This window comes from Aphelocoma coerulescens, chromosome 1, assembly GCF_041296385.1.
Source record: "Aphelocoma coerulescens isolate FSJ_1873_10779 chromosome 1, UR_Acoe_1.0, whole genome shotgun sequence".
In the NCBI taxonomy this organism is placed as follows: domain Eukaryota; kingdom Metazoa; phylum Chordata; class Aves; order Passeriformes; family Corvidae; genus Aphelocoma; species Aphelocoma coerulescens.
This window is the reverse complement of record NC_091013.1, coordinates 76260844-76286264: the sequence shown is the minus strand read 5'-3', so window position 1 is coordinate 76286264 and position 25421 is coordinate 76260844. Positions and strand designations below refer to the sequence as shown.

General features: G+C 36.4%; 1 protein-coding gene across 2 annotated transcripts in view; it reads right to left on the bottom strand.

Moving 5' to 3' along the window:
- Positions 1-25421, bottom strand: part of XPO4 (exportin 4) — a 78512-nt gene that overhangs the window by 14518 nt on the left and 38573 nt on the right. Inside the window, exons 7-17 of one of the 2 annotated variants that reach the window (XM_069013718.1) lie at positions 17268-17380; positions 14686-14843; positions 14247-14421; positions 9914-10090; positions 7913-8055; positions 7649-7794; positions 6156-6333; positions 4520-4679; positions 2694-2863; positions 1562-1736; positions 177-470 (exon numbers count right to left, since the gene is read on the bottom strand). In XM_069013718.1, coding sequence (XP_068869819.1) covers positions 177-470; positions 1562-1736; positions 2694-2863; positions 4520-4679; positions 6156-6333; positions 7649-7794; positions 7913-8055; positions 9914-10090; positions 14247-14421; positions 14686-14843; positions 17268-17380 — 1889 coding nt within the window. The remainder of the gene's footprint in view (positions 1-176; positions 471-1561; positions 1737-2693; positions 2864-4519; positions 4680-6155; positions 6334-7648; positions 7795-7912; positions 8056-9913; positions 10091-14246; positions 14422-14685; positions 14844-17267; positions 17381-25421) is intronic. The other variant, XM_069013724.1, reaches the window with a different exon arrangement.

Below are 25421 nucleotides of genomic sequence, written 5' to 3'. Positions count from 1 at the left end.
TATGTTTTAAAACAAAGGAATTCCTTAACAGATGTGTCCATATAGTCTTTCTTTCTCTCTATAAAAATCACTACTTTTATTTTTTTTAAGGAATAGCACTGTATACACATTTACACACATGCATGTGCACACACACACACACTCTGCCCCTTCCTTCCCCTTATGGATGTATTTACCTCTCCAAGATAGCAAATTTGTTTATGTGCAACTTCAACAAAGACTTCTATTATGAGATTGACAGTCTCTGGTGTGTTTTTGTATACTTCCATTAATCCAATGCAATTATTAAGGAAGTCCATTAGGAAATTGAAGAGAATTGCTACATTATCAATCTGGGTAGCCTCAGCAATGCCACAGAGTGCTTCTAAAGTAGCTGTGATTTCCTGTTTCACTTCCTCCTCTTGACAGATCTGCTGAAAGTTTTCTTGGTTTATCACATTCAAGAATCGCTGCTGAAGTGGCTGAAGAACCTTGACATTTTTCAGAAAAGTCACATTAAGATAAGCATACTATTATATGAGATGTGAGATTTAAATAATTTAGCAAACTCATTGCCTTTGGCATGGCAGTACAAGAATCAATCACTTCCACTTTCCACTCAGTTATGTTATTATCTGTCACATTAACGTAAGCAGAAATGGTAGCAATTAGTGCTTCTCATTGTCCATCATGGTCTGCAGGCAGGTGTCAAAATGAGCACCTCCATAAATATTTTAGGTAATTTTGTAGTGTTTAAACAAATAACAATGACTTTCTCTGGTTCAAAGCATTCAATTCCCTTCAAATGCAGCATTAGGGGAAAAAAATTGTTACGGCTCATTAATGAAACCACTAAGATTAATGCCCACAGTTATCTTTGCCACATTATGGTTCTCAATAGTGAAATCACTTCTCATCATTTCTATTTGGAAACAACTTAGAAACTTCCATAAAAATAGTTAAATGTTTTTTCCCAATTACTTCTAGTACGTTACAGTCTTACCTTAAATCACTAGTTTCGTAGCTCTGCCAATAAAAGCAAGTTTTTCTCAGAAGGTCAATGCTTTACAAAGTTATGTGGTGCTTCCTGATACCATTTCAGCTACTTTCTAGCATCAACCTTTCTGGTATTAAATATTTGAGCTTTAATGGAGCCAGGGCATAAAGAGCTGGTCAAGATTCTTCATTATGTTCCACATTAGCTTTTCAATTACTGTCATTATGATTAAGTGATAACAGAATAATTCATAACACCATAAAACTAAAATGAAAGGAAGAAATGTCCTGGTACAAGGGAAATTTCTAATGTTCTGTTATAGTCTCTTTCAAACATATTGCTCTACTGTCTGCTTCACAAATCCTCCAACTAATTATTAGTGGTTTCTCTTTAGGTTGAGATATTCTAGATACAATTTAGATACAATAGATACAAGTATTGACCAAAGAGAGAATAATTTAAAAAATCATCAGTATTAAATATCAAAATATATTATACAAATTGATTTTGTGTCACTATAAAATTCCCTAAACTTGTTGTACTGCTTGCTTATATGGAGGTAATAGAAGTATCAAAATAGCTTACCTCTGTCCAGTATTGTTGCTTTGTTTCTGTATCCATATGAGCAAAACCTCCTAGAACTAAAGCTTTCATTAGCGTTCTCTGCACAGAACTAGACAAATAGTGAAGAGGAGGGCTTCGCCTTGCAAACTGTTTAGCTAAATTCCACCAGTTTTCACACTGAATAACTAAGTTTGCCCTAAAAAAGAGGAAAAAGATTTCATTAAAGACTTCACAAAATTGTATGAACAGAGCACATCAGGTTTCTAGCAGTCGCCAGAGGTTTTTTGTTGCTATTTTAAAAAAAATTCCTTTATTCTGAGGCCAAATTGCCTTTTGATTTTCATCTTACTAATGCCTCAGCTTTCAGATTTCTATCTCAGATACTCTGAAAATAGATCAATTCATACAGGAGAAAAGCAGGGAAGTGCTTTAGTTTTACACACATACACACACAGAGTTAATGGACATATTGCATGGATTAAAAGCTTAGTCTCATTACGTCATAATAAAATAAGCAATTTATTCTAAAACTAGCTCCTGTGGGGTTTAATTTTTTTTTAAAAGAAAAATCCTCAAACATTTAGAATCCTCATACTTCAGAGCAGTCTTTCAGTAGACTGTGAATGCATGATTGCATGTATAATTGCAGGTCAATTGACAGAAATAAAGCATTCAAGAACTTCCTGCTTCACAGTTTGTAATACCAAAGAAAACTTTGAAATTTGTCTGAATCCACAAAATCCTGTATTTAAAAAAAAGAAATTTAGGTTTACAAAACATATTTCATACTGGCTTAGCCAGTATCTGAACTCCTAAGCAACAAAATTAACAGCAACACAAAAATCCTTGCAATAAGAGTGGAGACCAGGTGAGTTTTCCTTTCTCACTGTTTAAGAGTGAGGCACAAAAGTCAGAGAAGGAGAGTGCACTTCTAAACAGTAATAAAAATTAGGTGATGTTTTGTCAAATACAGGTCTCACTCCTCAGCTTATCAGACAAGTTTGTGGTGTTTTTTTCAGTTACAGTATGTTACTAATGTAATTTGACTTACAGAGACATGAATATGAAGTGCCCTATATCTGGATTACTGGGGCCAAAAAACTTTAAAGGAAGCAAAAGAAACTTTTTGACTTCCAGAGGTATAGCAACTTACCGCTCTCTCCTTTCCACTAATGTTACTAGCAGTTGTACAGTATCATTTGCAAGGTCCTGCTCTGAACTCCACACTGCCAGGTTACTGATCACTTTTTCTAAAAGGTAACCCACAATCCACTGGGAACCCTCTGTATCAGCACCAAATGCTGTACTAAATGGCAGACTTATCTATAAGAAAAGCATTAAAATGAGTGAGTTTTACAGAAGCCAGAACCCCAAAGTGTATGGCAATCATTGTCAGCAAATTCTTTTCAGGCTGTCACTTCTTTCCTACTTAAATTACACAAATGTTACATAGACAAAGGCAAAGAATATCTGTAACAGAAAAACCTTTGCCAAATTTATCTTGCGATTTTAAGGACAACATCTAAAACAAAGAAAAGTTTCAACCTCATTACAAAATCAGGTTTGAGTATGCCTAGCTTTTAAGGCCAATGAAAGTTCAAAAGCTTTAATAATTAAAAGAAAGATCCCAAAATCACCTCCCAAAAGTGTTTACATGAATTTAAGACATAAATCCTCAAAATTCAGTGGTAAAAATTATTAGAAATAAACCTAGTTCTTGATCTAAATAGAAACTTGTTAAAATTAATTTTCACCTCAGTTTTTCTAAATGTGCTTTCTGCAGATGGTTTCTTCAATCTACACATCTTTTAGGAAAGATGTCACACTCTGGTCCTGGCACATTAAAATATGCTTCCTTGAAATTGCCTGTTCTCCTATCTTTAAAGAAAGTTTCTCAAGAGTGAAAACCAAAGACTTTGTAGTAATTGTGCAGGGACTTCCTGTCAGCACACCGCTAACGATTCCACATTTAAGGACTCATACATGACTGAGGTTCAAAGGTATATAAATAAGGTTTAAACCTAAAAATAAGGTTTAAATAGAGGTTTCAATCACTTTCACATGCCAACACAAACAAAATGTGTGCATTTCCTAGACATTCTGTTTTGTTTCTTTACACTGTTTTTCACATGGATCTCCTTCTAACATGATCTCCAATTCTTGCCCAACTGGTACCTTTACAAATTTTTAGCTGTGCTGTATGTATGAGCTGAATAATATGACTTCAAATATTTACAAGTCTATGTGATACCTATTGTTGTTAAGGAGAGGCCTCCTGAAGCGTTAGTATTCTTAGTTGCTTCAATGGTGGAAATAAAGGGGAGGAAGAGGAAATCCCAAAAATTAGAGCCAACAGGACCTCCTCAGGATGGGTGGCCTCTGTGAGCTAGCTGGATTACAGTTAGTTCAATAAGCAAAATCAGGATCAAATTCTAATCACGATTAGTGCTGTCCAAGCACAGTAAGAAGTTGCCCTTTACAAAGAACACACCATTGAAATCATGATATATACAATGAGAATGAGGAGAGAAAGTAGCATGACATTAACTAATGTATACTACCTTGTGATGGTGTTAAATATCTAACTCAGAATCACAGTCAAGAGCAATCACAGTATTAGAGATGAAATGTAAAATCTGATGGACAGTCACAATTTCTAACATCACTGCAGTCAGTGAGTTTCACTCACTACACAGCCCAGGAGCACTATGTTATTATGATATGGCAATGGCTACCCCAAAAAAAAAAAATCACATTTACAGCAAAATGTGCAAGAAGAGTCCCCTAACAACTTGTATTTCTAATTAGCAAATGGAAGAAAACATCAATTTTCAAACAAATTCCAAAATGAATCACAACCCATTTAACATTAAAAATACTTTAGCATTGCACTTTTAAATAGCTACACTGACATCTACATTCACAGGACAATATTATTGCTAATACTCACAAATAAATTCATAAAAGTTATATCCTTACCTGATCATACAACTTTTCATCTACTAGAAGATAAGTCTTTGCCCAGCGCTTCAGAAACCATACAATATCTTTGCCCATCTGGGGGCTCAGGAGGTGCGTGAGATTTGCCCTTATTGCTCTAGATTCTACTTCTGACACTCTTAAAATAGCAGATAACAACCTGCAGATTTAAAATACAATGATGATGCTGAGAGTGGCTTTTGGAGAAGCAATGCAACTACCAAAACCACTTTCATTTTTCACAAAATATGACAGAAGGATCAGGATAATACAAAGCACTTCAACTTTAATCAAGTAAAAAGCACCTGAATTTATTGTTTTTGAAATGTGAGGCGAGAGAGAGAGAGAGAGAGAGAATAGATTGGCAAATATCATCCAAAAAGTAAGAATTATGCTTTAAAAGATAAGATTTAAAAGTAATTTTGACATCAAAATTACTGCAACAAAGAATCTTTACAAACATTGTGACAAATGGATTATTTGGGAGTGCCTGAAAAGCTGTTTCAAAAAACCACTTTTCCCTTCCTTGCACCATAAAGTTTAGTGACCAAATGGGTTCTAATTGTGCAGCACTTGCAGTGTGACACATACCAAAAAGCAAATACAGAAATGACCAGTTGTTTTGCTCTTGTTCATTACTGCAGGGAAATAGTCTGAAGCAGTAAATCACCAGGTGACTGCATTAATACAATCAGCCCATAAAACGGCATTAAATACTAGCTTTGGTAGTATGTCAAATTTTGTAAGAATGTGATTGTACACAAGAAATTTAGGAGTTGACAGTGGCCTATTTCTTGAAGAACTCTGAACTATTTCAGAGTTATTGCCAAAGGGCCTCAAATCTCTCCTTATTTAGATCTGTTGTTTTTTTTTTTCCTACCACCACTGAGACACTGCATCAAGAAATGCTGTTTGGTGGCCATTTCTTGAAGTGGACAATAGTATAAGTGAGCAATATTCAAGCTTCTGAACACTAGACATATACCTCATTGCTAATGAAGATCTGCTTTTTCTACCTTCTTCCCAGAAAAAAACATTTAAAGAACACAACAACTTATCTTGTGTGAAGCCTCTTCCGTGTCAACTAAGAGTGGAATGCAATCTTCTGAAGTGTGAGGATTCAAACTGAGGAGTCCTTTGTGAGCATCAGCCTTCTTGCAAAAAGAGAAGGGAAATCTCTCCTGCTCCTTTTATAGGCTGACAGTGATGTGTGTACATAACTGACAACAATTCCTCACGCCCTGAGGATCAATTTTGCTGCTACTGCCAAGCTTGGGCAGTAACTCATGTTCAAAGTAGAGAAGCTCACTGATGTTCTGGAAAGCGTTTGCTAAAGCTGTATGTATTATCTAAAGATTTTGAACTGCCAACTTTTTTTTTACTTAAGTAGTTTTAAGGATTTTCTGTAATAGATCAAAGATAGGTTTTCAGTAGAAATATAAAAAACATTTCTGTTTATTTCCTTTGGCTCATGACCTCTGTTAAGACTATTAGGTCAATCCTTCCTTTTTCAAATGTTCAGTGTTTACATATTGCTTACTTTTCACATTCACAGAAGTCTACTCACATTCTAGGTTTGGGGTTTTTTCTCTGAAAAAGCATTTAACACACTTAGTAGTACAAGATGTATCCTTACCTAATTACAGAATCAGTTCTGTTGTACCCTGGGATGGAAGAGGCCTTTTCTCCTGGAGATCCCAGTATCTGAAGTGTGGTATTGATGTCAACCTCAGCTGAATGTTTAATGGAATATTCCATTACTTCTGGAGGTATTAGCGGAGTCTCTCCCTGAGTATCATTAGCCAAGAGGTAGCCTTACATTAAAAAAGAAAGAGTGATCACAACTTTCTACCCTAGGTTAACTTATGGCTTTCTGATTAGAGAATCCATATGCTTAACTGCAGACATCACACCAGAATCAAATGTTTATACAGACGCTGACTAACACTGCTTAAATGCATACAAATTAACTTTAGAATCCTTAAAGCCATTCAGTAGGGAAGAAACCTGAAGTGACAAGAAACCAAGAATGGAAAAAGAAACCACCAATTTAAAAACAGATAAAAGAGACAAGATTTGCATCATGTAAAAGTGTTACAGTCAATTCATCTACTTGGGAGAGGGACAAAACAACATTTTGTTGTCATTTTTTTCTTCTTCTGCTATGTGGTAAAAAAGCCTTGATTTTACAGCTTCCCCACAGAGTCCATATCATTTGGGACTTCTGTTTCGCTAACATTCCAGATCTGTCAGAGCCTTTCAGACCTCAAGTCCATGTGCTGTAACACAGTTTTCCTCGCCTAGCAACTGCAGATCAGGTGAAGCATGTGTTTTCATAAAATACTCTGGGATCTAGATAATATTGATTCCAGCTTTAGTTGTAGTTTTCAATATCTGAGCTCATAACCATCTGTGAGCTACAAACTCCATCTCCCAGTGTTACAAAAATATCATAATCACATTCATGTCAACATCTGAGAGCAACTAAAACATCAGATCTTCAAAAAAGTACCACAAAATATTTAATGTATTATACATTTCTCCTAGCAAAGTACAGACTGTCTTTAATTGTTATTATGTTTGCCAACTTAAGTAAAATATTTCCATCTAAAAATCAAACCCAAAAAGGTTCTAAATTCAAGTTCCCTGAAACGTAACAAAATGGCAGGTCATGGATCATTGGCACTGAGAAATTCTAGAACTTACTTGATTATCTGTCACCACTGAGTACCACCATTACCCTGATCTCATGTTGGTTCCCTTATAAAGCCATGTGCACCCAGACAACACCACTGATACCATGAACGGACTAATTTCTTGAATAGGTTGACTGATAACACAACTCAAAAAAACTGGAACAAAATTAGTTGCAAGTTGCAGGAGTTTCCAACTGACATTGATGAAACCTTTACATGAGGTAATCATTAGAGATAATATTCCTGTTACACAAAGCAGATGATAGCAAGACAAGGACTTTGCAAGTCCTGTATGTAAGATGAAATCATCATAAGGGATAAAATGTATAGTCAATCAAGAGTATTTGATATACAGGGATTTTTTTTTTCCTGAGGTGTTCCAGCTGCAGTAAGACTACTGGAATAAGTACTATTTTTAAAGCTGTTCACTAACCTGTAACTAAAATAAGCCAATGAATATCCTCATACAGGTCATCAAGCACTTTATTGTCAATTGAACCTGATGCTGGTGAGGCAAGTAACTGCTGCTGATGTCTTTGCAACTGTCCATGGAGCCTTGTCACTCGGTCTTCTAACAAACTGTGGACAAGTAACAAGAAAGTAGCTTCAATGTTTTTAAACTGTTTTGGCAAATTCAGGCTTTTCCTATGGGATGGCTTTATTGATTTGCATTCGTGACTACTTTCTTTGTACTCACCTTGTGAGAAGAGGTATGCAGTGCTCTGCAGCAATCCTCCCCAGCATGCCCACACTGGCCAACTGGTCACAGAACTGGTCTCTATCATCTTCCTGCAGCTCACTTATTTCTTCTTCTTCCCGAGAGGCCACACCATTGGCAGTCTTTGGTTATTTCAACAAAATTAGAAGCAACCAGTTAGGGTCATACTTGTTAAATTCATTATCACCACAATTTTCTGCATTATTCTGGCTCTTTCTTGCAAGGTAATTTGCATGTATGAACAACAGACTTGTACTAAATTAGACACAGAAGAGTTAAACAGAGTCAACATGGATTCATACTGTTTTAAAATCAGTATTTCACAAACTCATTAGCAAAATGCCACATTCAGTTCATTTGCTAACATTTCAGTAGTTCTCAGTTGTCTGACATCTTAATCACGTAATAGGCAGTATTTTTCATGATGAAATGAATGTTAGCCCTTTCATTAAAGATTTTCCCATACCTACTGTTTGAGGGGACACAGTAGTTTAAAAAGTACCACTAAATTTTAAAAAAAGTACCTTAAAAGTAAATGCCATAATCTCAGTAAATAGCAGACTAATAATCTTGAGGATCTCAGTTTTATTTCTTGCTGATGCAGGAGTTACACTGTTCAATTTCTCAAAGCTTATCTTGGTTGCATTATAAAATTATTTAAATTATAATCAGACCTTATTCCTTGAAGAGATGAACCATGATATGCAGAAACCAAGTATAAATACTAAAAGTGTTTCTTTCTTATCTCTTAAATAATCATAAAATTTATGCAAGTAACCAAGTAAAACACAAGAGGTGGAGAAAGCTATCAGTCTGCTTTGTTTCTATAGAGGCCCTGGAAAACTGAATCCACACACAACTCCTTATGCAAGCTGCTTTTAACCCATCTTTTCTTTATGTAACCCAGCAAATCATTCTCTTTTGGCAACTTCAAAGTTGCAGCTGTTTACTGAAGGGTGAGCCTCTGCTCTCAAAGCAGAGACTGAAAGTTCCTGTTACTGCTTTGATATTGAACAAGAAGCATTCTAAAATGCCAGCTGTGGCTTTTAAAGGTTACCCATGGGATAAATGACTTATCTCACAGAATGACATGAATTAACCTGTGTATACAAGTTATGTCAAGACCGCCTGATATGAATTCAAAGTTCTCTTGTGAAATACTTCTCTCAGCTTTGGCACTGTTATGACCATCTGTTACATATTGAGATAGCAGAATTACATTTTACACAGTTCTTTTCAGAATGAGGTACCTCTGAGATCTTTACACAGCATCAAATTAAAGAGAGATTTTATACAGTTATTGAATCGAATCTATGCAATAACTAATTCATCCAACATTTACATTGAACTTTCTGTGTAAGAATCTGTTTTAGTAAGATCCAGATTCCTGGAAAATAGACTAATCACCTTTCTTTCTCAATGGCTCGAGAGATACTTGATGTACTTTTAAGTTTTCTCTAGATAGTCAACTGTTCAAAAGCTCAACTGGGAATTTATTTTATCCAAAATGACTACATGATATTCCAAGTTTCTTCTACCTTGAGCATAGTCAGTCTACATTTTTTCAGATATTTATGCATATCAATTATATTTTGAAGATAGTGCATGGGAGGCAACAATCATAAAAAGGGCCCCCAATTTCACTGAGGATTTTAACTAGAACTCTAATCAAGAAGGAAGGTCAAAAGTTTAGTCACTATTTGTGGAAAGAACAAGATACACATTGGTTTGAGTTACAAGTTTACTTATTTTCTTTTTTTTAAGCAATTTCCAACTTTGCATTCCTTTAGTTCCTCTCCAGAATGAGAGAAACAGATTGGGAAATCACAAATGAGTAACAAGTTCAGCATTTATTTTATTTCCAAAGTCACAAATGGCAATTCTATACTAGCTGCCTTGCGCTACATAACATACACACAGCAAAGGACACAGGCTAGTTACTGTATGTTATCATCAAAAATGACTACAATGAAGGCTTACCAAATTCCTTGTGCCATCAGGAGCAGCTAGATGGCACTGAATGTAGGAATTAAAGACTTGAACAGCATGTTGGGTAAAGAAACCTTTATGGAAATGTTTATCATCTTGGACCAAAGTAAGCCAAGATTCCAGCAACTTATCATATGCCTCCATATATACCATGTCATCTTTGTCAAGCTGTAAGAGATGGAAAAACAAAAAAACCAAATAAAAAATCTAATTTCTAAACTAAAACAGAGGAACATACTTATATTCATCATTATTTTTCAGATGTTCATGTACTGTTGAAACAAACACAAAAAAAATAGTCACAAAACCGATCTAAGGATAGCCAAGAAAATATCAGAGTGAACTGATGCAATGCATTGAAAAGGTAACTGCAGCTTTCATGTCCGCTAAACTTTAAAAACCTGTCAATGTGTTCAGCTATTTCTCTTCACCTGATAGTGCATATAGATTTACAGGTATTCCACTATTTCTGAAATAAAGAGAGAGAAAAGACAATAATTCTCTGTTCCAGAGGAAATCACTGCAAGACTGCAAGTGTTCAAGAAACCTTATTACAGGTAGCCAGTTTTGATGATGAATCACAACTTCTCATTCTAGGAACAAACCAAAACCCAACTAATTTGTACAGAATAAGCCTGCAACTCTAATTACTTAGTGCATTTCAACTGATGCTTCTTGTTTTTAATTATTCATGTGCTTCTATATAGTACATAAGTTGCAAAAGGAAATACCTTATCTGAAAAACAAAGTCCTGAGTTGCAGGCAAACTAAAGAATCCAAACAGCAAAGAGGCAATTTATTTTAAAAATATTTTTAATGTAACTATCAACTTCTTGTTTTGATGCAAAAATTGAACGTTTGTAAATACATCCAACTTCAAATAACTTCAGCATGACTGTATAGATAAACAGCCTGCTAAACTTCTTAGAGGAAATCTTACAGGATGGCTCACAGAAGTTACTCTGAGATAGCAGAGCTTAGTAAAATGGTTCAGTGATGAAATAAAGAGATATTAAAGCCTTAATCATGCTCCAGACACAAGAATTCCTGACTTCCAATGAAGTTACAAACACGGTTGGATAAACAGGCAAGAAAAAGAAAACACTGGTTGGATGACTGATTAAGAGGAAAAACTGATATCACTTTGGAAGCATTCCAAGATAGCTCCACAGCATCCTTTTGTAACTGCAAAGCCGTCATATTTTCAGAAGTTAAAACAGGGGACATACTGATGCAATTGTGAAAACAAAACCTGAAGATGACAAGGAGAGAGGCAAAATTGTATTCAACGCTAACATAAGTCATAAATTTAGGAAGGACAGCACAACATGTCTTTCTAAAACTTGGCTAAAGGACACACAAATTTAGAGACAGTCATTCAATCCTGAAGAATTTTGAAAAGTACGTAATATATTTACATATATAACTTACATATATGACTTTTAATAATTTTTAATAATTGAGAGCATAAACAAACAGACATGTTTTTATGAACAACAAAATACCCTCAAATATATCCAATTCATTTATTTGAAGAGGTACTAAAGTAGTTAATGCCATTAAGAAAAATTATTTTAACACTTGGAGATATTCTCACAAGCAATCTAGGACTAACAAGTGCCTCCATAAAATAAATGCCCAAACAGTAAAAAGATTTTATCCATATTGAACCAATCTGGTTCCAAAGAAACCTTACTAAAAAATCCCAGTCCTTATTTCAAATTAGCTACAGCTGGGCTACCAAAGATGTCATGCAGGCAAAGTGCTGTGCTGTAGACTGGGAGCTGAATCATTCTGATGGATCAGAACTCAGATCTTCAGGAGAGGCAAGATAAACCCAGTAAATTTAAAGCAAAGATGCTTAATTCCTCCTTATTTCCTCTATGGGAAACAAAAAGAAATTTGGTCCTTCTTCCTTCCTAGTTGTCTGACCCTTTAAAGAAAAAACACTTTGAAACTTTGTCAAGCAGCAACAAGCTGCTAAGAGTTGGAAGCACAGTGAGGGGACTAAATTCAGAATGGTCTCTGTCATCACATGATATTTTTAAAAATATCACTAAACAGGAACAGTACATTAATATTTGTTTTGAGAAAAAGAAGCCTTTGATACAATTTTTATTTGACTTCTCATCCAACATCCTGTTCATACTCTTCACTAATTCAGGTGGACTATTTGATTCTACTTCTGCATAAGCATTAAGTGTTGAGCATGGCAGAGCATAGCTGTGGATGAGCATCTTCTCACACACCCAGTGCCATTAAAGGAAGAGATTACTGGTCCACCTTGCCCCACAAACTAACCCTCAGCACTGCTGAAGCTTACTGCCCTCCGTCCACCAGTGTAGCTGCTCAGGCAAATGTTTCAACCTCCTTCAGCTGATCTTCCCAACCCCAACAAGCAGGTTAAAGCAAAAGAAGCATTTGAACATAATGTTTGGATTGTGGAGTTTTTCCCGTGGTTGAAAATCAGTACCAGATGCTTTGCAGTAGTTTGCATATTTTGATTCAGGACCTCCATATTTTGACAGTTTTCATAGCAGGTCTTCCCCGTCAGGCACAAGAAGCCCCCCTAGCTGTTTCTGCCATGTTCACATGGTAAGTTCTGCTGGCATATGAAGAAGCAGAAATATGGGGAAAACAGCTTTACCAACCAGCAAAGCTTAAGGAGTACACCCGCCTGTGTTCTGCTGCATTTCATATTTCTGAAAAGCTCCAGCAATATTACCTGAGGATTCTACTGAGCTCAACACACAGAGTATTTTACCTGTCAGAAAGCTCTTCATTACAGACAGCACATGAGCTCACAGAAAGTATCACTGCACGCATTCTAAAAGAAACTTGGGGAACACATTAGCTGTGGCTAGGACATTCCTCAGCCAAAAGATTGTTTTCAGGGATGCATAGTAGTACTTCTACAGGCACAGCACACTGTATCATTGCACCAGATAGTGGTACAAGTTAGTGTAAGCTCTTGCTGAGAGATTAAGTGTTTTAAATGGCACCATGTTAAGCACTGTTTTCATTAAACATGATTGTGTATTCCAGTTCTCAAGTAACAAGACGCTCCCTTTAGTTCCTTTGAATTTAAATGATAGCTGCCTATGGTTTTGCTGAATCTTACAAAGGCTTCAGGAGCATTTCTAAATGTATTGGTGAGCACCAGAATACATATTCAATATTCTACTAGAAAATCTCAAAAGCAGACAAACTTTGACCAATGAGGTTTGAAAAGGAGCTGTATTTTAGATTCTAAATTTAAACACCAATTTTTTGGTTAAGAAATGAAAAAAATGAAAAGTTTAAGTGAGCACTTAATATAATAAATATAATAAATTTTAACCTTGCAGTGAAGACACGATCTAATGTTCTTCAATGCATGCTAATTAATACACCTGTGCTCTCTTGGTAAAGAAACACATCCATGTAGAAGTAAATACTTCTACAATTATTTTCAAACTCAGGTAAATAACCTCTGTTACTACACCAACTGTCAAAACAGAAAAAAAAAAAAAATCATACTTTCTTATGATAGGGGGAAATATTGGCTAGTATCTTGATAGTCTCATTTTAAATCTATAGCCACTGCACATAAATAGCTTAAGTGCAAGATTACTCACCTTAATTCTTACTTTTTTTTTTCCTTAAACTATGTGTCCTTGGTAGTTTTTATTTCCAATGCAACTTTTAGGAGCGGAACACTTGGACTATTCCAACTGCTCTTTAATGTTACAACCAAATTTTGAAAGAAAAAAATCCTCTTAATTCCTGTGCTAGATTTGTGTGCACAATTACCATTTGAACTGTGTCAGCAACGAAGGGATGATCTGAACAGCTCAGAAGTATGATGTTAACAACAGACCTTAACAGCTACATTCACTTAAAACAGAAACTCCTGACTCAGAACTCTAGGCAGCAGTTAAGTTACAGTCTGTCCATATGTTCCTGTAGTCATTTTAAACTTTCAGGACTGCAGCTTGTTCATTATCTACAACAGTTTCCAGAGGAGTCCTACAACAGCAAGTCAGCAATACTTAAAACTTTAATATTTTAAATAAATCCCTTCACTTAAAATTAAAAACTTAAGATGTGCTTTAAATCAAAACGAAGTCTGAAACAAAGTCTGAAAGATGCACACAGTGTGTAATTATGTTCATTACGTTGTGTGAAATAAAAAGAAAATTCTCTTATACGTGATTTTAGAAATACCTGAAACCACTGAATTCACAACAGTTGTTAACAAAATACCTGAATTCTCATGTCACTTATGCTTATCACAAATAGAAGCAAAAAAGGCTACCCATTTTTTTTGAGAGCAGTTACTTACCACTTCTTCCAAGGCAGCACTTCTTCCAAAAGAACAGGTGAGGTGTGCGAGGCAGTTAACAAATGAAGAGAAAAGTTCATTTGGAATGGCCGTTAAAATATTGCGAGGAAATACAGTTATCAGATTGCTGATAATACTGGAAATTCCCACTGCTTCAGAGTCTTCTATTTCAATTCTATAGATAGAAATAGCAGTTTTTTGCCATTAAGAAAATTGCTAAAAGGGAATTGGTTTTGTTGATACACATTCAATCAATAAATCTATTTCATAATAAGCCCCACCTACTTTAAACTACTCTTTCTCAATTTAAGCAATCCAACAGTAAGCACAAATTATATCCAGAAATAAGCAAGCCATACCACTTCTCCACACAGATATGCTACAGTCCAAACTAAAGATTAAAAGATGCCATCTAAATTTAGAGAGCAGGCATACATACCCATTGATAGTATTCAGTAATCCCTCAATGAAGTGTGCCAGGTAATCAACTTGTGAACCTTCATCAGGAAAGACTGGCCCATGCAAAGACGCCAGCTGTGCCAGGCACTGTAATGAATCTTGGGCCATATCTGTATCTTCTCTGATTTTTCTATGTACCTTTCAGGAAGTGAGGTAGTTAATAATACATGAAAACAGGGTGTTCTTACAACAGTCACATGGCTCTCAATCCAAAAGAGCACACACCAAAAAAAGCTTACTATAACTTCCATTCAGTCTGAAATACAAGGGTTTCTGCAACTCCCTAAACCATGGCAAACATCAAGATCATGACTCAGCTCACAATCTGAAGCCTTGAATTAACTCACTGAAACTAACATTTAGTTAAGGCTCATCAACATGTTGAAAATTGAACTGTCTATTGAATGTTATGTCTTAAAGAGAGAAACAGATGCCAGTCAGTCAGACATGCTGCTCCTTCTAAAAACAGCAATAATGACAGTCATCTCTATTATGCTAACTATGCCTGGGCTATACAGTCTTGCTAAAGTTAGTCAACAAGTTAAATCAAGATTATATAGATGCTTCTTTAGCAGAGGTAAACACTGAAGACATATACAAAAATGAATGCATCACTTCCTTGGCAACACCCTTATATTATACAAGGCCAACAGTAATCTTCCTCTATTTGTGCAAACTCTTATGTCATTATTTTTGTCATTGAGACTTTCTACATTTGAATCTTACTATTTCAGTAAACATATTCTCACATACTTATTTTAATCAGTCAAGTATGGATTTAAATAATTTTTTTAGGCTCATGCCTATTTATTCACAGAAGATTTATTGAAAAAATAACCAAAAAAAAATAAAGTAACTTTTTCACCCAGAAGCAAAATTTAGCTAAATTATTTCAGCAATATTATACCAAAAACTACAGTTAAAACACTAACCATTCCTCTGTGGTGTTATAGTTGCAAGTTCACCTAATTCATAACTAGTTGGATTAGCTGCACAGTTAATCCCTGAAAGATCAAACTAGCAGGAAAAACAAACCCTGCAACAGAAATACCCCTCCTAATATATGTCCCACATGAGGCTGAGATTAGAAATGAAGGCTCTCATTCTAACATAGCAGTCCTGCCTGCCAACTTTTGCAAGGTTATTAAAATTTCTCAGATCACATAAATGAATAAAAATTATTACCATTTACTTACATTACTTCAAACAGCAAACTACTGCTGCAAGCCTCAACCATTGCAAATCAGGAATCTAAAACCAGAACTGACAGCATACTGCCCTGGCTAGTGTTCATTCAAAAATAATAGAATACAGGAGAGCCTTTGTTACTATTAAGTAAAACATAAATGTATTAAAACAAATCTGCATATTATTAAAAATAGTTTTCTTATCACAAATAAGTAATTGTAAGCCAATCAAGGAAACAGATATGCAACTCTGACAACTTCATACTGTTAAACAAAGAAGGGTTAACATGTAAGCCAAAAAGTTATTTGCATGTGGAGGTTCGCAGCTGACAGTAGCAACTGTCTGGATAGTCTAGACAGCTGTTCAGATTGTGTGTAGCTGCTGAGAGTTCTGCCAGTGATTTTTTTCACCTTTTCAAAATTGCTGGATAAACTTGCAGTAAAAAATATAAAAATAAAAATTTAAATTTATCAAAAATCCTATCAAGTAAGGACATATATCCAAACACATACTGTCAAGCAGCACTGGAGAGTTACATCTACACTGTATTATAATAACTTCATCCAAGTTTTGAGCACATTTCTCTGCTTTGCAAAAATGAAAAAAAAACTGAGAATGCTGAATTCTGAGATCCCAAGAGATGTAACCTAAGTCAAATTGCATAGCAAATGAATTTATAAGCCAATATATGTTGCTGCTGCAGTAAGTCCTAGCTGAGCAATGACTACAAACATCTCCCAACAGCTGTAAAAATAAAACAACATGAGTTCTATCCATTTTTAATATTGTGGGGCTTTTAAGTTACAGAAATTGAATATTACATTCTCCCAACACTACCTCTTCCACAGCCCTCCTGACTTACTCTATTTTAACTTGCATGGATTTCCTTTGTGCTGAGAAAAGTGATGCAGAATTCTGTATGCTGAAACTGGCTAGAAAACTATAACTACATGACTTATTTTCAGCTGTTCTGTTGAGCAAATGCTTTAATATCAGTGAACACATACTGTTTGTTTGATCTTTTCTGAGAGCTGTTACACCTTATCTGAAAGATTCACTACTCTTCTATTGCTCATCGTGCCTTGTTTTGCCTGACGAGTACATGCCCAGAAGTATTAAATGTATAAAAGTTTAGATAACTACAGGCCTTTTTCTGTTGCTAGCAGTCATCAATTTAAAGCAATTAATAGGCAAAACACATATTCAGTACCCTATGAAAAAGACAATACTTCTGTCTGCTTCAATAAGCAAGGTGAAGTGAACAGAATCAGTCCTACCTGATGCAAAAGGAAGAGTCCGACAATACAGTTTTAGAACAGGAAGGAGCTGCTTTCCCTGTGGTCTGGACTATGAAAGTTGAAGAAAGAAACTTACTGTAAAGAAAAGCTCCATAACTCTGCTGTCCAGGAGGGTCTCGCGCCAGGATTCTGTTGGCTTTAGCATCACATTTTGTGAGGATTCAAACATAGCTATATAATGTCTGCCCAGTTATCTGGTGTCAAGGTCAACAATAACATTCCTACTTGGCTTTTAAAAAATCCTAGATACAACAGGATCCATTCAGAAAGAATGTAATGGAAACAAACTTTAAGCCTCTTCACATACACAGCATAATTCATGCATGAGGCCAAGGAATAAAAGGTATTAAGTATTGAAAAAAAGAATGCTCCAGGAATGTTAGATAACAGTTTGATCGTAATTATGAGACATACCATAGTGATACGATCACTTTGATAACCAGGGTGTCTAATGTGACACAGCGAGAAGGGAAAAAAGCAACCGCAATTAACAGGTGTTAAAATTTATGCAAAATAGAAAATAATTTTCTAAAAAATGTTCCTGGCAGCTTTTAAAAAGGCCTTACCATAGCTAAAGATAGCTCATTGAAATCTATATCTTATTTTTCTAAATAGCCAGATATGTGTCACAGAATGCAGATACGTTAGCCCTGCATTAATCTACATTTTCTAATCACACTGAGAAGAACAAAAGCACAAGTCAGCACAAGGCATTGTCATATTAAACATGTTCGTGAGAGATGCCTGTGAAAAACGTGCAGGCTGTAAAGACACAAGTTTGCTACACTCATTTCAGCTCTCACCACGCATAACTTAATTTACAAAATTCTGCAAATGTTCTAGTACAGAAAAAACACAGACATGAGCAAAAACATTTAAAACAGGTTCAATTCTTTGTCAGTCTGATCATACAACAGTTTTTCTCAAAAATTTTTGGAAGTACTTCCCTTTGTGACACCACCCATTTCAAGTAATAGTTGCTAAGTTAAAGCAGTTTTACTAATGTTTTATTTGTCTTTCTTAAACCCAGATTATCCTCTTTGATCCCTTTCTAACCCAACCATCAAAGTAAGTAACAGCATGTTCAGCTGCACATAATTTACTTACTGGTAATGAACGGCATTACCTTTTGTACTGTAAGTAATCCAGTACGATAAAAAAAGTGTGCAAGAAACTAATTCTATGTCTAGAAGCACATAAATTTTACAATGGTATTGTTCAAAACAGTAGACCTCGTAACTGTTGATGGGTTTTGTTTAAGGGAACAATATTTAAAACAAGCATGTAGTTTAGTATGAAAAATTGTGTCACAAAGCAGGATGCACAATTTCAGTTTATTTATACTTGTCTTCTGAGTTCTGCCACAAAACAAAATTCCTAATGACACTGTGCAAAACCATATTCCAAAAAAGGGACTTCTTCCACAGTACAGTACCAAGTGGACCTTCACTGGTGGTATGTGCCCAGGACTGTTGTCAGCACCTTACGCTGCGTAAGAACATCAGGGGGTTTCACATTAGTGCAAAAAAACCCCAGTTTTACAATTTTCAAAATTATCAATGTATGTTGAGCTATACCAGATCTGCATTATTTCAGATGGGGAAAAACTAAAAGTCACAGAATTTTCTACTTTACTTCCATCTGAAATACTGATGCAATTTAATTGATCAAATATGCTTTGGTTCGACCCACTTAAAAAAAAAAAAGTGTATGAAATTATCACATGCAAGCATCCTTTATCAGGAGTAATATTCTAAATAAAAACTAATTTTATCTGGCAAATTAAGCTATGCCTTTTTTCCTTTCCATTTAGAATGTTTTAGTCAAAATAGTATTTTTAAATTGTTTACTTACAAGAACGTCCTTTGCTGTGACTCTCCAATAAGCTATTGTCTTCCCATGATATGTCCAAGCCAATCATAAACACATTATCAGTCTCTGAAAATGAATTTACTCTTCGCTAGGTTGAGTCTATGAGGGGACCAGCTACAAAATGCTTTTCACATGGAATGAAACAAGCACTGGTTTGCTGTCACTATTTTAACAAGACTCACTATTCAGCAGCCCTATCCTGTTATTTTTAGTCCTGTTTCTCATGCTAATGGACCAATGACACATCTGACAATAGGAAATTTGTGGGTAAAATATCTGGTCACTGAACACTACAAATTTTGACTCCACCTATCATGGAGATCTGCACCCGTTTTCCATCGTGTGCTAAATGTATGCAAACATTAGCAGAAACTGGCTTTGGAGATGCTTACTGCCACAAAGTACCCCAGCTTATGTTGTGCTATGGTTTGGTCTTAGTAACAGCAGTCTAGTTCTGCCAAACCTGAAAAAAATTGCACTAAATTACCTTGTACATGGGTGTACACAGGACAAATGCACTCTTCATCATCCAAAATTCACTTACTTCTCAAAACTTACAAAGAAAAAAAAAGTACAGAACAAGCATAACACCTTTTTTCTAAGCACTCAAGCTTATGTCTTAGACTTATAACATAGATTTATGATAAGCATAGATTAGTCTACTATGACATCCTGGACAGTTTGGGGTTTTTTTGTTTCTCAAATGAAAACCAATTGCAATTATCTTCTGGTAATAATACAAATGTTTCTACCATTACCAGGTCTACTGAGGAATGACTAACTCTTAATACAATTCACTTCGAATGATATGGAAATCCAGGCTAACAAACAGCTACCAGAAGCATGTCAATGTTTCAGCCATTTTGCAAGACTTAGGACACTGATTCTTTCAGAGACTGCAATCTTCTGCATGAATCAGATTATTCAGTGATGCGAACCAAACTCTATTAAAAAGCATAAGAATATAATTAGATGCCTTCATGTATGATAAGGCTCATATGCTGGCTATTAGTGCCTAGACAGGAAGGGGAAAAGACCATAATGTTAAAAAATATTTTCTTTTATCTTTGACTCTATTTATGCATATAGACATTAGCTCTATGCTTGGTTTTGTTTCATGAGCTGGAGAAATAAGAGTAGTTTTGTATACATTATAATTTTTTTTTTTTAACTGATTTAGAAAAAAAAGTTTGAGGTTTTATGTGTTTCTTGGAGGAGCATCTAAAGCAACAAAAATAAAAGACCAACAAATGTGTAGTTTTCCTCTCACTCATAGCCTCTGTCCCAGGAAGGGACTGATAGGTGAAGATGAATATCAAAATATTTCATCTCCACAAAGAAGTAAGTTTGGAACTCAAAAATCAAAGCTGAGATTTCTTCTACTAGAACCCCATCCATAAGTTTGTGCACAGAAGTTAAAAAAAAAAAAATCTCAGAAATGCAAGGAAAAATCCTGAAGTGTTAAGGTCTGAATAACTTTCTTAAAAGTTATTTTAATCACTCTGCTTCTGTTGTTTGAAATATTTCTGGACAACTTTGTGCCAGTCACAGACTTGCATTTTAAAAATAAAAAACTGCCTTAGAAAGTTACCTGCCCTCCAGTGATATGTTAAATACTGATTTTATCTGGATTTTTAAGACCTCCTCTGGCTTCCTAGCTAGTGAGCCAAGCACATGGGATGAGTCTAAGGAGCAACTGCCTAAAACTGCTGCAGAGGATTGCTGCCCCCTATAGAGAAATCCTTCACAGACCTTTCCATACCTCATACTCTCAGCAAATACATCCAGCAACCAGGGCAAGGAGCATATGCTTAAATGTTATTAAACACAAGTATTCTTAACAGTCACGAGAATGAAACAATACTTTGTGATGGAGACACTGGACTCAGATTGCAGGAACAGGAGTAGGAAGTGTAGGAACACCCAAGCTAATTTTAAACTCTGCCGATTCCAGAGCCATGCCAGTTCCAAGGTATCATGACCACCCATGTGGATTCTGCAGCTCTTGGTACATTTCTGCTGCTATGGTTATGCAGCTTATGGTATGCAAGCTGATCACTTCCAGCCTAACTTGCACTTAAAGCACCTGTGCACAAGTGGCTGCCACACAGATGTGGCTTAGGAGTCACACCTTTCCACCACACACCAGCTGCCATCCAGGGTGTTGTGACCATCGCTGCAAAACTGGAAACGTAAAACCACTGGGGCAAGAGAGCAGAATATCAGCTTCCTTTCATAAAAAAGGTCATTCCTGGTCTCTTTTCCTCTTCTGATATTAATGCTTTTAAGATGTTCCTACATTTCAAACTGATTACAGAATTCATTCAGGAAAACCAAAATGATGAAAGATTAATTGTTAAAAAGTTCAACATCGATACAAATATGTTTAGTGCAATTAGGACAGAATTCAGGAGATCTGCCAATCTTCTTGGGTTTGCCCAATGTCATCTTAAAAAGTTGCTAGAAAGGATTGACAAGAAAACACATAGTGCCCTAGAAATAGTTTCTAAACATCAGGGATTTCAAAGTCAGGTCAGTTTTCACCTAAAAGTGGTAGGTATAAAAGTTTGATAAGAGTAAAATGCAGCTCTCTTAAATACAGCTATTTCATTTACATTGAATGAAATGTACAATGTACAGTTACATTGAATTTTGCTCTGTATCCCAAACAATAGACAGGATAGTGGCCCAATGCTTCATTTCTCAGATAAAAACAGACTGCTGCAGTAAATTCAGGATAATTCCAGGCTGCTAACAAACACAAAGGCCTATGGAAAGCACCCATGCTGCTGAAGAAATCTGTGTTGCCACTCCTTTGTACAGGTAGAATAATGTCTGTAGTTCTGCAACAAATCAAACCAGGGGCCACAACCTGCTAAAAAACCCCACCACATTTTCAGCCAGGTGGTTCCCTGCTCAGCATCATGCTCATGGGAGATGATAAGGCAGGATGCTTTTTCAGCAGCAATGTCAACTTGAATCATTCCTCAAAACCAACCTTGAATGCTCTGTGTGATTTTCACACACTTCCATTATGCACAACAGATGCTACCAATCTGGGTTGGACTGAGTTCAAATCTTAAAAGTCTGCAGAACTACATGGTTCACAGAACCTTCCAGACAGGTGTCTCATTCTGGCTTGAGGTTTAAAAGACATTTTGAAACAGAGATATGATGAGCTTTCTTCCTTTAACTGCATGGCCAAGGAACACAAAAATGTTCAGATCAGACAAAAACTTCAGTCAGTTCATACAACTGCCTGGCACCATCAATTCCAATGGAACAGCAATGATGTTTATTAGTAGAGTGCAAACCACATAACCTGCATTTTAAATCCCCTATTCTACATTCACTTGAAAATTTGCCAGCTTGCCTCCAAGCAAGTACAGGCACTAAATCCAAAACAAGAACTAAGGCTCAAGTATCTCTATTCATATACTGTAATCCATACATTGAAGAATAAGGGATAAGTACTTCTATGACAGCTCCTAATGACAGATAATAGACATCTTTCTGTAGATGGGAGACAGCTGGACACAATTCTTATGTTCTGTTAAAGAACTTTTATGTTTGAGGACATTCAGTCAAAGTCCACTAGAATATGGCTACCAGGAACAGAAAAATCCCAAAGTCACGACGACGAGAGAAATACCTCTGGAAGTAAAATGATAAAAACTATAATTCTATCCTGACTTCACAGGATGTGTATGTCCATGCCAATGTGCATTGAAGCCCAACAACATTCAGCTTCTTAACTAGACACTTTGGGTACTCACAATGTACTAAAAGCCAGATGCTTGAAGGACCTTTTGTAAAGGAGAGGGCTGTACTTTTTACTACTGATCAACTGTACTTCCTTAATTAGTCGAAACATTCATTTAAGAAAAGATGCAGTTAAAACTAGTTCCATCAGAGTAAATAACATTTAACAATACTGTAACAGCACTGAAAAAAGAAACTGTACAGAAGCCAACATGCCACAAGATACTATCTCTGAAGCATCCACAAACACCGGGTAAACTAATATCTCAAGGTGGCAGATAAAAATAACAATAGATGATTGTTGGAAAATGAAATGGGAGAAACTGCACATGACTGAAGGGAGGTTTCCTAGGTCACTGTGCCATGTCCTTCCTATTGCAGGCACTACGTCCCAAGATAATTTAAAAATACTGAGTTCCAATTTGAAATTAGGTAGGTGCCAGAGTTTCTTCTTTTGTTGCTCCAATGAGGTGGGTATTCCAGAATGCATCTTTCATGGTAGCAATAGACAATGCAGACTTACTGCAACTTTTCCTGCAATTGGTGGCAACACTGTCCAAGACTGCATTTAACAACGCCACACTTATCAAGTTGTCCTGTAACAGCACAGAACTCTTGAGAAGTGGTATGTTTTGATCCAATTCTAACAGCTTGGGGATTTGAAGGTGCCACTTTGCAGTAGTCATAACGTGCCACTTTGCAATAGTCACCATAGAGTTAATGCACGTTTATGCTACTTCTCTTTTTTGGAGATAGAAGAATCTTGCTAAAGATTACATAAATATGCTGCAGATTACTGTGATGCTGCAGGAAATACTGAGAATCAATACTATCTTGCCAGGGGAAATACCAACTGAAGGAAAAAAGATGTATCTGAGAATACAATGGATCATTTTACTCCATGCTTCAAGTATTAAATTTATGCCCATTGCTTCAGCATATGTACTGTCAAGATTTGGAAAGAGGACACCAAAAGGACTTTAACCGATCAATCAACACAGCAATTCTTACATTCTTATGTAATGTGCTATCTATTTAGAAACTACAGCCAAGCTAAGTTTCACTGCCCTTGAGCTAACAATCAACAGTTAAACAGGTCATCTTAAGGAAAAGATTTATGCCACAATACAATCAACATGGCACTGTAAACCTCAATAGTTATTGAATATTTGGCAGCTAAGGCCAACTTTTCTCAAGGATGACTGAAGATGGTCCAACTTCTGTCAAAACAGGTTGATACATAAAGAAAGAAGATGCAAGCTGGTGCTGTAATTCTTACAGCAAAATGAAACATCCAATGGTAGAAAACAAAAAGATAGTATCAGGTGGATCAGAAATTACAAAAATATTTGAAATGGATCCATTAAGATCATTTAGGTCCCTCCAGCTTCCAGAAATGGCCAGAACCTGCTTAAGAGCTGTAGTATCTAAAGGCCAAATAGCAGAAAGCACGATTAACCTTAAGCAGTAGTATGGCTTGCTTTGCTATTTCTAGTAACATTTATTTACTAGCACCTAAATCACTTCATATTATATAGAGGTATAAAGGAAAGCTGGAATTCCAAGACTCCACATGTTGCGTGTATCTATCCATCTATCTATATGGCTCCACCAGTGCAAAGACTAGGACAAAGAGCTCATGAAGAATTACAGCTTTCACTTTCAAACTATTCCAAGATCCCAGACACACCTACAGGTTAGAAGTGATTAAGAGCAGCACTGCAGAGAAGCACTCAAGGGTGATGGTTGATGAAAGACTCAACATGAGCCAACAATGTGCACTTACAGCCCAGAAAGACAACTGCCTCCTGGGCTGCACCAAAAGGTTGAAGGAGGTGATTTCTCCCTGTGCTCTGCTCTTGTGAGACCCCACCTGGAGTACTGACTACAGTTCTGGTGTCCCCAACATAAGAAGGACATGGAACTGTTGGAGTAAGTCCAGAGGAGGCCATGCAGTTGGTAAGAGGACTGGAGCACCTCCCCTATGAAGACAGGCTGAGAAAGTTGGGGCTGTTGAGCCCACAGAAAAGGTTGTGTGGAGACCTCACAGCAACCTTCCAGTGTCTGAAGCGGGCCTACAGGGAAGCTGGAGAGGGATTCTTTGTCAGGAACTGCAGTGATAGGACAAGGAGTAATGGGCACAAACTGAGAGGAAATTCAGGTTAGATAGTAGGAAGAAGTTCCTTATTGTGAGGATGGTGAGGCATGGGAACAGGTTGCCCAGTTAAGGTGTGGATGCCCCAACCCTGGAAGTGTTCAAGGCCAGGTTGGATGGGGCTCTGAGCAGCCTGGTGAAGGTGTCCCTGCAAATGGCAGGGGGGTTGGAAATGGGGGATGATCTTTAAGGTCTCGTCCAACCCCTTAACATTCTTTGATTTTGTATTTAGGACTACACCAGAAGTCTGTGCAGAGGCAGACTAAAATTCAGATGGAACCACCACTGCACAATACAAGAGCATTTCCTTTCTATTTCAAATCCCAAATCCACTTCCAAAGTGCAATAATTTGACTACAGTCTCCATCTTACAGGCACATGGGCTAAATTCCTCTCTGAACCCCTGCCAAACCACTTCAGGGACGATAGAAGTGGGATATT